Source organism: Tympanuchus pallidicinctus, unplaced genomic scaffold, assembly GCF_026119805.1.
Source record: "Tympanuchus pallidicinctus isolate F22 unplaced genomic scaffold, pur_lepc_1.0 scaffold17, whole genome shotgun sequence".
Classification (NCBI taxonomy): Eukaryota; Metazoa; Chordata; class Aves; order Galliformes; family Phasianidae; genus Tympanuchus; species Tympanuchus pallidicinctus.
The window spans coordinates 11486389-11499318 of NW_026294690.1; the positions used below are offsets into that span (position 1 = coordinate 11486389).

Genomic DNA, 12930 nt, shown 5'->3' on the forward strand with positions numbered 1-12930 from the left:
GGTTTGCTAGAAACTGAAATTTGCCCCTTTCTCATTAAAACATCCCTTTTGAATTACATGGCAGTATTTCAGAGTGAGCTGGGGTTTTAACAGAAGGGCACAGCAGCACTGGTCATTTCTTGAGCAAAGCTCAGGTTGTGCTGCTGTCTCAAGGTCACGGCTTGTCACTGTGTGATTGCAGGGCATTCTGACTCTGCAACTTGGCCCACTCCAACTGCTTTCACAATAAAGAAATGATGAAATAGAATCTTAGTTCTGCTTTTAATCAGTGTGAAGTCTTTTTTTCAGCTTCATCTTCTTTTTATGAGCAGTCAGAGCACGTTTCAGCAAGTACAAGTGTGTATGTATATGTGCATTACTGTTTCTTTCATTTCCCTGTCCAGAGATACCTAAATTCCATTCCCTTTCATTTGAAAAAATCAGCGCTGCCTGATGCAGTTCCTGGATTCAAGTGCCTTTATTGATCTTACTGTGAAGGAAACAGTATTATTGCTGGGAACCATAGCAAAGTGCTTAGAAATGAATAAAGATTTTCTGTGTTGAACACTTGGAATTACTGCACTTTGTGATAGAAATTATCTACGTTAATTCTTGTATAAATATCTTTATCAGTGTGATAATTGTATAAGCAGCTGTTGCTCAATATTAGTTATTAATATTCACAGAATCTGGCAATGACCTTAGGGTTGCCCCATATCCCCACCAAGTATTGCATTTGGAATGAGTATTTGAAATTTCTCTTTTGCTTCTTTCTATCAACATGAGACGATGGTAGGGATTTTTTTATCTTCATGTAACATTTTGACATGGTGTTTTCACAGGGTGTAGGTTTAGAATTTTATCTGTCAGTTGTGGGAATTGATGCCCTGTGACAGTTCTTGACTTCTGTTCCTCACAAGGTGAACTTTCGTAAGACCTACATGCTGCTGATGCTTCAATCTCATCATTTCTTCTCCATTTTGACAATGGGAGACTTCCTTCGATTCTCTTCATTTTTCAGTCTGCTACAAAAGCTGAGCAGTCATCTCGTGCACTAGATACCTTATTCAAGTCTGCTGTCTCTCTGGGCTTTGCAGTGAGGTATAGCATTTCCTTCACACCCTGGCAAGCTGAGATGTCAGGATATGATAATATTATGCATAGTAAAATGTTCTGAGTAACTTTTATCCTTTTAAAATGACAGCTCTAAAAAACCATTTTCTAGGAAAGCTCTTATATTAATTATTGCCATGCATTATGTTAGTATTCAATTAAAACAAAACAAAGCAGTTTAGGGATCCTGTTTAAAAAACAAACAGAAAACCCCACAAAAACAACAGCAAACAACAAGAATGTCTAAATAGCAGCAGTGAAGCAAGAAAACAAGAGGAAACACCTTTTATTTACTGTATTTTTTCTTGTAGGATGCTATCTCCTACTTCAGTGGTAAAATCTCACCGCCTCATATCATCAAGGGAGGATGATGTGTGGCTAACTTTCTCTTTGCTTTCTGCTTCCTGACTACTTGTTATCAGAGCATGATTTGAAAATCATGTTCTGGTTCAAACTCCTGTATTGCCTTTTCACCGTATTGCAAACTGAATAGCATAATGATTTCTGCCGAAAGGTTTTGAGGCAGGTGATGAATTTTTCAACTCAGAAGTCTTTCAGTTTGCTTTTTTTTTTTTTTTTTTTTTTTTTTTTTGCAAATGCTATGGACAGCTTTCCTGCTTTGCCAGCCTGATACCTGTTTCATGGTTTGCTTTTTTTGTTAGCCCTAATGGTTGCAGAACTCGTATCATAACTAGAGTGAAAATAATTCATTTTGAAAAATGTTGATATGAGCAAAAGCCAAGTGTGTGGGATGACAGATGAAAGTGGTGATAAATTGTGTGGGTGCTCTCATGTAAGAAAGTGCTTGAATCATTAGTTGTTCCACATTAAAAAAAAAAAAGCCTGTTTTCTGTTTGCAATATTGGGACTTGTTTAAAAATTCTTGGCATGTAATTGGCATTGAGTGAGTAATGAGAAGCTTATTTTTGGAAATTAGCAGTTGTGACTTCACAATTGCTTGGATCTCACACTGCTGTGAATAACTTTGGTTGTGGTTTTCTAGATATTTTTTAATGACACAAAGGAATACAACACCTAATGAGCTTCCATATTTAAGGTCTGAGTGCAGTATCTGGTTGCACCTGATCTGACCCGATCTCCACAATTCAGGTATAAGTGAGTAAGCAGTGCTGCAACAGAGTGGATTCCATTCAGTTTTTTTTATTAAATCCTTCTAAATAACTGTTCATTCTTAGAGTGTTGCGTAGTGATTTTTGTTGGTCCTTCTGAAGCCAAATATTTTAACTCAAATTAGTCCTTTTTATTAGTCCAGAGAGTGTCATAACTATGCACATTTAATAAGCAGTCTAATTAACCGAGGATTCATTTCTCAGAAGTATTCAGGTGGCAAAAAGTGTAGATGATGAATTCTGTTACATTAAATGTCATTAAGCACATATGTAAATCCTATTCTGTATCTTTCAATGAAAGGTTACTTAAATGCTAGTCTGTATACTGAAATATAGAAGTACTTTTGAAAATCTCAGCCTTCAGCTGAATTGTGTGACTCCATCGTCACTCTTCTGATGGGTTGTAATAGAGATCATGTGGAGATTCTATAGAGGTTGCTTTTCTTTTCTGTAGAACACAAAAGTTGTGTTTTATCATTTGATTTAAAGCCCAAATTGAAGTATTCCCACACAGTCTTGTTGTGCACAGTAAAAGGGAAGCAGAATGCTGGAGAAAATGTCAAAATGCGTGTCACACAAAGGGAGTTTTATTCTTAGTGCAAAACATGATGCTGTGATGTGTATATTTGGGGTGGCCTCAGGAGTTCAATGTGATTCTCATTCTTGTTAATAAATCAAACAGCACTGTATCTGACAGAAATCTGAAAGAGCGTTCTCTGTGTTTTCAGAAGCCTCTCTGTCATTTTTTTAGCTCCAGAAGACCTCAGTGAGACTGAACGTACTCGAAATAATGCAAAGCTTCAGAGATGAGCACGCTGAAAACCACAGGGAATATGCTGTGCTTAAAGCCAGTCCCAGTTTGGAAGTCCCATGACAGCTTTTGTAGCGGTTTCATGTAAAGAGAGTCTTAAGAAATGGAGACGTGGCTGTGGGAGGTTGCTTACGCGTAGGTATTTGGCTGCCTGAAGCACTCGGCTAATTCAGATCAGCAAGTTGGTGTGGATGTTTCCCATACCTCTGGATTTTGGTACAGAATGGAGTTAAGTCTTAAATTCGCTAACCTGCGTTGTAAAAAGACAGAGCTAATTGCTTATAAATGAAGTGTGCAGCTTTTTACTGACAAAGTTCTGCCTTCCTTTAGCCTTCTGCCAGAGTAGCTCAACTGTGGATTTCCTGTAAATGAAATCCATTTGTTCAGCGAGCCCCTAAGGTTGGGACTTAGGGCCTAAAGGGAATTGCATCACGTCACATAGCTGTGCATTCCCAATTACTAGCAATCACAAGAGCTGCTCCATGGTGACAGTAGCTGCTGTTCTGTAGGTTTTGGTGTGGTTTTTTTTTCCCCTCAGTGGGTTGAACGGTTGATTTCTCTGCTTTGCATGCTTATTTGGACAGGGTGTGGACACCACAAAGCACGGGGACCTGGGAGCTTCCCCATCGTAACTGCATATGGTTCTTTTGTGTCAAACCATGTGCATTTTAGGTTGCTTGCATCTTCACAGGTGAGCAAGGCAATACTTATTCCTTTAAGGGTAATGGGATTTTCATCTATTTGGACGTTGTCTTCAAATCCTTAAAAATCATTTTGAAGTTGCTAAGCCATTCATTTCTGAAATGCCTTCTGACACTGACATCATTTCTCTGTCACAACAGGTGCTGAAAGATGGGAGTAATTTTCACTGCTGAATATTTGCTCTCCTCTAACATGCAGCACTTCAGTGCACTTTACCTAAGATCCTGGTGTTTCTTTTAAAATATTAAGTGCCTCATTGCAGACTTAGCAGTTCATGTATCAGGACTGCAAGTATAAAACCAGAAAAGGGCCTTGGTCTGGAAGTTGAAAGGGAAGCTCTTATTTCTAGAATGGAAAAGCACTTCTATTCCTCAGCTAAATTCTCTCCTATCTACTCCTTGCAACTGAAGGCCTGTATGATGCACATTTAATTGTTTTTGAGGGATGTACTCGAGCTGTTTCTTAGAACTTGTAGTGTTTTAATGTAACCTAAATGTAAAATGAATGATCTCCATGTTCAGTTTTTAACAGAAATATGAAGTATTGTAGTGTCTATTGGGCCCGTAGGCATTTCTGGTGTTTAGTTTCTTGTTTTCCCTGCATCAAGTAAAGCACTCAGAAATGAGGTAAAATATGTGTAACTGGCTAAAACAGGGAAGATCATGAAAGCAGAAGGCTTACTTGCACGATTGTGAAGCTGGGTGCTCTGAAATAGTAGTAGCATCATGTTTTCCAGGAGTCTCTTTTATGGGTGACTATCTCATCGGTAAGGCTCTTAGAAGGCCTGAACGAGGTCAGCAGAGTGTTTATCCATTTCAGCCTTCTGATTTCTTAACTTGCAAGAATGAAGTGTGCTGCTTTTGAGATTCTTGCGCTGCACCACACACAGTGCTGAAGTCTGAAATGCTCTGCTGCCCTTTTGAGATTTTGTTCAAATGTATTAAAGGAAACAGAAGTAACAGTTTGGCTGTTTAGGATCTAAGGGGTAATGTTTTGGGTTGGGTTGTTCCTGTGTCAGAGCTGTGAGCTCCTTTGATGCTGCCACATGAAAAACTTTCTTCTTTTTCCGTCGTTGCAGTGATAGAAGGCTTTTTGCTGTTTTTCATGCAGACTCACTTGTTTGCTGCCAGGTCCAAAGCAGATCAGTGTCTGATCTGATGGTAAAGCCTTGTAGATAAGAAGTTAAAAACAGATTTTTATTGATCCAGATGAATTTCGGAGAAATATTTGAAAAACTCATTCAGAATATGTAGAACAAATGTGTATATGAAATAGATGTTTTCATTTTAAAGAGCTTATTACACTGCCTGTACTTAGGCATCTTGGGAGGAAAGGTATATGTGAATGTAGAGTTGGATTTCCTATGAAGGAAAAAAGAAATAAACAAAACCCACATATTAAATGTCTGTAGTGGGAATGGGCATTTTCAAGTTGGATTATGGAATTAAGCAATGTTTTGGTGGAGCCAGATAAACACTTTTACCTTCTTTTCCCTTAGATTAACTGTATTTTGTGTCTTGAAAGAAATAGAATTCTGCCTGTGAAGAACCGAGTAGGTTTTATTTTACTTTTATAACTGTACAGTAAGATCTCTCCAGAACTGAAAAATGATTTTTTTTCCTTTGCTATCTAAATTATTTCTAAATATCCCTCAAATAAAATGTTTTGCATTTCATTTGACATACATGGTCATGCAGATAGTGCTGTGTTTGGATAGTTTGTGTCGGGATCTGACACATCTGAGGGGGAGTTGGCTCTTCACATCCCAGGCACTCCAAGTTGTGTCTTGGCTTTGGCTCCTGGAGCATTCGGGATGGATCTGTAGTTGTCTGTGACATGGTGAGATCTGCAACTCGGGAAGTGTGATTTCTGAACCAAAAAATTCTGATCTATACAGAAACAAAAGTGAGGGGGAACTTTTAATTTGTTTCCCTAAGTACAGCAAATCGTAGTGAGTGCTGTTGAAGACCCTTGTGCAGGTTCTGTGTAAGCTTCTGTAGTTCATCTCTGCTATGTCATTTTGGAAGTGCCTGCTTCAGCAGCTCAGCTGTGAAGGAGCAGTGAGAAGCCCTGGAAGTGGTCATCTCTCCAGCTGCGTGTCCTCACAGGAGGGGTTGTACATCAGCCCCTGGGGGACAGAAATGGTTGGAGCTTTGCCAGGCTCTGAAGCAAAGAACACAGCCTGAAACATCATGTGAGATTACTGATCTCAGTGAGTAGCTGGAAAAGTTGCTCTGTGTGTGCTGCTCTGGGTGGGTTTTTAGTGATAGAACTTGTCAGACTGACTGGAAGTAATGCATCCTAAGGTTGGTGGCCCTGCCTGTGGCCGGGGGGGGTTGGAACTTGATGATCCTTGGGGTCCCTTCCAACCCAAGCCATTCTATGATTTAATAAGTACAAAGGAGTAACAGCGATGCCCCAGCTGTGAGGGCAGCATGCATTTCACACAAACACTTTGCTTATGAGAGCTGAAGTATTCTGAAATTTGCATGGAGTGTAAGGACTTTGATCTTGACAAAACATCCTTCGCAGAATGGTATCTTGGAATTGATTCATGCTTGCATGAGCAAAGTGTTTCTACTGGCAACCTTCTCTTGCAACTTTTAATTCTCTGCCTCTTGTTTCCCCCCACCTCTGCCATTCACAGCTAACATCACTGCTGCAGCCAGAAAGATCGTTCTTGCTTTCAGATGCTGTCACCTGCATAACAGAATATAGATCTGAGCCTTCAGCAGTGTTAACAGATGTGCCTTCTTGAACGCCAAAGAAGGTGCTGTATGAGGAGAAAGCTAAACTAGCTGTAGAAGCTGCACAAGCAAAGAGAGAAAAAAATGTAAATGTTAGGATAAAAGCTTGATTAAAAAAATATATATATATATCTTAATGCTTCTGAAAATTGAAAACTTTTATTCTGTTTCAAAGCTGTTTGAATTCTGTGGGTAGTTTTGGGAAGATACTTGTCTGCATGAAGTGCACATGTGCTGATGCAGCTGTGCTGTTGGAATCACATTCATACTTAGCATTTGCTCAAGGGCAGAGCTGTGCTGAAAAGTCTTACATAGGAAAGGTGTGAGTTCAGACATCACTTATTTCAAGATATTTGTGAGAATTAGGTTGCACATTAAGAAAAGCTTTTTGCCTGGGAGAGCATTGCTGTGCTGCAAGTGGGAAGCCAGTGAGCTGTGGGATTTGTAGCCGGGGAGGTTCCCAGGTCAGCCCTGGTCTGGCATGGAAGGTAGCTCCCCTGTAGGGCTGCTTTGGGCTGGGTGACCTTCAGAAAGAGGTCCTTCCAGTTGGTGCCTTGGTGAGTCTGAGAAGATACTACTGCTTCTAATGCTTCGAGCTTGTCTGTGAGCACCTGTTTCACTGGGATACTGCAGTAGTTAAAGTGTTAATTCAGACACATGCAGATAATGATAGAGCAAGTATATTTTTGCTCAGCCGAGGTAGAAGATCAAATAGCTTTCCACTGAGGCTGTCTGCTGCCATTTGCAAACTGCTCACTTTTGGGAGCCCTGAAATTAACTTTCATGGGGTAGTTACAGGAGTTCTTTACAATCAGAAGGACAGAGAAACGGGGCTGTTTGAGCACAGAAAATGGGTTTATTGTATGAACATAAGTGCTCTTAACATAGCTAATGATTACATAATTGGGGTTTTACATTGTGGTGCAATAAATGCAGTACTTGTATTGTATTCCAGTCTGTTTGTATCCAGGAAAAAGACAGGAATCAAAATGTAATTTGCTAGAAAAGACTTGCTTTTTTTTTTTTTTTTTTTTTTTTTTTTTTTTTTTTTTTTTTTTTTTAAATTTTGCTGCCTAAAAGGTACAGGTCTTTTCTAGCGAATTATGCTGACCTTGCAGCCTTTTTTTAAAGCATGATGATGAGGTCGGTAGTCGCGTATAGGTTTTCAAATTATTTGCAAGTTGCTGAATTTGAAGCCTTCTTTTTTTCTTTTCGAGTCGACTCATCTTTATGCTTTCTAAGTCCTTTCAGTTGTTTCATGTCACTGCAGTGAGCTCCGGGGCATCCTGCCAGGAGTTCGGTCTTGTTGGGATGCTGGGTACAGCAAAAAGAAAAATGCTGTCGGTGTTTCCTTGTAAAATTGTACGAGTGCTGTGTGGCCTCAGAAGTGAGGCTGTCCTTATTAGAGCAAGAGCAGGACGGATGAGAAAGAAGACTCTCGCTTTATCTCTGCAGGTAGTAAGAGTGGAGGGTTCACCTTGACGCCTAAGAACAGCAAATGCCCATGAGTTAATGACAAAATCTGGATTCGGCTTTTGTTGGCCAAAGGAGAATGTGTTTGATATTGTGAAACTGTGTAACAACTGCGAAGATGAGCCTTTTCTGAAGTACCAGAAATGGACAAAATTGACATTTTAGAAGCTCATCGTTATCACTGCATCTCCCACAGTGGCTGGTGTTACACAGTGGGTAGTTCCCACTGCACTTACAGTGGCTGGTTTGCAAGAGCCTTGTTCCTAAGCACTGGGATTTACACAAATTTCTCAGCCTTTAAAAAAGAAAAATCACTGTATTTTTCATTGTTCTTTTCCTATCAATTTGATATTCTGTTGATTCAAACGTAGTAAGATACAGGATCATATGGGAGGAGTGAACTAACCTCTATTTTTCATAGTCACAGAATATACTGTAGTCAAGCTACAGTCATTTACCAGATTAATTTGTATAAATATGATTTTTCTGCATTAAAAAAGAGCAGATAATTGCAAATTGACTTGAGGTAGAGTGCTACATGCCTCCTTGCACTTCTTTTTATCTGTTTTGGTATCTGCTTTGTTCTGCAGAGCATGGGGCAATGTAGCTGCAGTGCTTTTCACCCTGCTTTTTTGATGAGTATGTCTATAAATTAATCTGAATAGTGGGTTTTTTTTTTTTAATGCTTCAGTAAGGGTGGAAAGGAAACTTGTGTGCGTGTATTGCAGTACTCAGCAGGCAGCGTTGCCTTCTAGGGCAAGTTACTGACCTCTTATGTGAGAATTTGAGAACAGCCATGGTGTGCCTGCTCTGAGAACAGATAGGATTTGAGTCTCTGACATTACTACAGCATAAGAAAAAAGTGGATCTTTTTCCTGTGAGAAAATGCAGATGATAAATCTGGGGGAAATTAATTTCAACTTGATTTGTCTGATATTCTTTCACTGCTTTGCACCTTTTTCCAGTCTGTGCTGAAGCTTTCAATCCGGATGAAGAGGAAGAAGACACGGAGCAGAGGGTAAGAATGAATGAATTGCATCATACATGGCCCTCTCTGCGGTTTGACAGGCAGATGTCTGTGAGTCACATTTCTCCTCACCACTTGTGCATTTCTTTCAGAGAGGCTGTGAGCTCTGCTGTCTCTGAGGGAGCGGTGTTGCTCTGAAACTCAGTGCCACTTTGTCCCATGCAGTTACTTAGTCATCGTTGCTTTAATATGGTTTTATTTCAGAGGACATGAGAGCTCTGCTTATGTCTACCGTCTCTGAAAGTTTTGGCCTTTTCCTTTCTTTGTTATTCTGAATATTTGTTGAGGCAATTCCTAAAGCACTAGTGCTGTTGTGGGGAATTAGTTAAGCCCAAGGACAGCTGTTCTTTTGTGGCTGCTTAAAATTCCACACATGCTTTGCACCGCCTTTCTTGTCAGAGCAGTTCACCCTGGGTAGAAGAAATGCTTTGTTGAAATGTTTTGAGATGCTGGCCACCTGTTGTTCTGTTAGATTTGGAAGTTGGGAATTTCTAGGAATTTCAGGCCCAGATACTGTTATTGTATTGCTTCAGAGATGTTTTATGTGAGGAAATCCTGTAGCCTGGCTGGTGAGGGTCAGGGTTTTTCTCTAGGGACTGCTGGTGCATTTCCAGATTCCAACTCAGAGATGCTTACAGTTCTGCTATGAAAATCTAGGTCTAATCTAATTTCTCCTACAAAGAAATGTAATTGATACATGAGATTCTACAAGAAGAAAAAATAACAACAATAGGGTGTATCTGGCCATCCAGTTATTTTTTTTAAATGAGGCTACATTTATTCCATCCTGTACAAACAAGTTTTCTTTCTTCTTTTTTTTTTTTTTTTTTTTAAAGAAAGTACAGCTCCAATTTGGACAAGGGGCTTTTAGAAAAGCCTGCTGTCATTGCTGTTTTTCAGAACCCTTTGTCATAATTCCACCAAAAGCACATATTCCTGATGAAGGAATTATAACTGAGAAGAAGTGTCAATAAATCTCTTTCATGAGATACGTTTTTTTGGTGGAGAAAAATGTTTCTTAGATAAATTCTGTTATTAGGTGGTCAGAGAGACTTGTCTCATACTTTTCATAAGTTCTCTGAATTGCCAACAGTGAGGGTATTGGAACTAATATAGGCAGAGTTTAGAAAGAAAACTTGGCTTTTTCATTTAGGTTCCCAAGCTGTGACTGTACCTGTGGCTGGGTTAGAAGGGAAGGAAAAGGAAAGGCATCTTTTTCTTATCTTCCTTATTTTGCATGTGCTAATTGTCAGCATAATATATCTCTTATGGGTTTTACTTTTCTTTCACCTTGCCTTGCATTATATGTTTGTATGTAAATACTGCTTGTGCAGACAACAGAAAGGAACTGTATACAATGATACCTGAAATTGTCTTTGTGTTTTCATTCTGAAGTGAAGATTTAATTTGTAATTATATTTCTTTGCTGTTGTGACAGTTCATTTATTTTTACTTTGTTTTAAAGATAGTTCATCCAAAAACAGATGAACAGCGATGCAGACTGCAGGAGGCATGCAAAGATATCCTGCTCTTCAAAAATCTAGATCAGGTAATATTAGTTTAAGGAAATCTGAACGTGAATTGCTGTTTTGTAGTTTGATCTAACAGTCCAGGCACTGTTTTTGCATTGTGATCGTTCATGAATTTTTAATTGCATGCAGACTGGCCTGGGACATGTGCTTAGAGATTGCCTTCAATGAGGAATACAAATAAGCAGGTCAAACTGCCAGTTGCCATCACTGTCTACATTTGCTCGATCTCAGATTGCTGCACTCTTTTATTATTTGCAATGTGTCAGTAACATTTCTGTAAGTGAATCTAAAAGTAATGTTTTTGGATTGTCCGTGTTCCTGCTCATCTTACAGACTTATTGCTGAAGTTCCTTGCTCTTTGCTTCAGTGTTAAGTTTTAGTGATGAATATCTCTTGCTGGCACTGAGAAATCTTAATTGGCTTTCATAGGATAGTTCAGGATATGTTAGGATATAGGATACGATAGGATATGTTGGACAGTTCAGGAAAGGACCTTTGGGGTTCATCACATCCAGCCTCCAAAAGACCATAGAATAAGTGCTTCTTATATCTGGCTTTGTTTCCATCCTCATGGAGCTGATGTCTCCTTTACAGGTCGAATCTCTATTCTGGCATCATAAAATTCAAGAGAAATAATGAAAGCTGTAACACCAGCAATGGTACCTGCAGCTTCATGGTTAGAATCAGAGCTTTTCCTGAGGTATGGAAGTGTGTACTTCATGGCTGCAGAACCACTGCTCAGCTTTCCTTGAGAATTAGGAATTTCTCCCAATTCTTGGTTGCTGTAAAAAATGAAGCATTTGAAAACATTCAGCTCAAGGAGTATGTACAAAATGTGATCACCATTCAGACTGCTGGGAGTAGAATGACCCAGAAGCAGTAATTAATAGCCAGCTCACATTCAAAGATAACTTCAAAAAAACAAATTTGAGCCTAGAAACTGGGATTAGAAAAATACTGCTTTCTGAGAAAGGCTTTCTAAGCAACTGTGAAGAGAAGCAACGGAAATAATCTTAACTGCAGCTGTTAAAGACTCAAGCTTTGAGACAGCATGTGGTGAAAAGATGACTGCATTGCATACATTAATTACAGTGTGACAAAGGGCACTTAGCAGAGAGGGAAGAGTTTTTCTAGTATTGAGTACAAATGGGGTAGGAGACTTGCCCCTCATCCTGATAATTTCTTTTAAACATCCTCTATGTAGTTGTCAGACATGACTCCTTTGCAAGGTTGGCCACACAGAATCTACTGAATAGTGAAACACGTGGTGGCTGCTTTTGCTCACTGTGTGACATCCTTTAATAATTGTGAGGAATGCTTCCAAACTGAGGCCCCAAATCTGTTCTTTTGCTTCTTAGCTTCCAAGGAGTGTGATGTAAAACTTCTTAAAAAAACAAAACAACAAAAAAACCAACAAAACCTGTAAAACCCCTCTTGGATTAAATGTGTTGATGCGACTTGAATGTCTTGGCCAAATTCATCCCTTTTGTGCTGGTTGCGTTTAGGTGAACTGTGTTAAAAGTAGGTCCAGAGACTCAACTACCCTTAAGGTAAAATGTCCCCCCTTGCGTGAGTAGCTGCTGTAATACTTGATATTAAATACAAAGGAGCCAGTGTCCAGTGGATAGTTTCTAGCATGATTCATGTTGAGTTTTGGACTAATATCAGGGTGATAATATAGATAGAAGTTTTGGTCATGCCCAATGATACACCTGATTTATGTTTCAACCTAAAGTGCAGGGGGTGTAGAAAATAGGCTGTTAAAAGCTCTGAATGAAATAGCATGTGTTTGCTCCGCAGCATCTTATTTATAAGTTTGTGGAATTTGAGTTGTGACTGAATCTTTTACTGATGAGAATAACTATTGTTCTTACCAGGAACGCCCCTGAGCATCCTTAGTACTTGTCTTCAAACCAACAAAGCCTTACAGTTCAGGAATCTGACAGCTTAGTCCCTTATTAACAGAAGGGCTCACTGTTTCATTTCCTTGCTAGAAGTCTTTGCCTGTTTATCCTCCAAATAAAACACAGCTCAGTTCCTGTGTTTTTTTGGAAAGTTTTTTTTTTTAGGGTTTATAATTTATAGGTTTATAGGTATATAATGGTTACAACAAACTGCTTTCAGACAGTAATTCTGGTTTAGTTTAAGTATCAGGGGAGTTTTTAAAAATGTGATAATAAAATTCCATGAAAAACAGCAATATATTTGGTACAGAGCCAAAGCCATCCAGAGCCAAGCCTAGATGGCCCGTGTTTGCAGGAGTGCTAGAAGCAGTATCATGTATGGTTGGTGCTGTCTGTGGGCTTTGACTTTCACAACTTCCTTGGTTGTGCTGCCTACAAAAGTTCAGTCATGGCTCAGCAGAGAAACTCAGTTTGCGTGGTTTGTAGGCATACATGTAATGAAACGTGTACTG

The 12930-nt window shown here is 39.3% G+C and overlaps 1 protein-coding gene across 2 annotated transcripts in view; it reads left to right on the forward strand.

The window, feature by feature from the left end:
- The window catches only part of PRKAR2A (protein kinase cAMP-dependent type II regulatory subunit alpha), a 53545-nt gene that overhangs the window by 23250 nt on the left and 17365 nt on the right, over positions 1-12930 (forward strand). For both annotated transcript variants that reach the window (XM_052678896.1, XM_052678898.1), the window contains exons 3-4: positions 8921-8973; positions 10448-10531. In XM_052678896.1, the coding sequence (XP_052534856.1) occupies positions 8921-8973; positions 10448-10531 (137 nt within the window). The remainder of the gene's footprint in view (positions 1-8920; positions 8974-10447; positions 10532-12930) is intronic.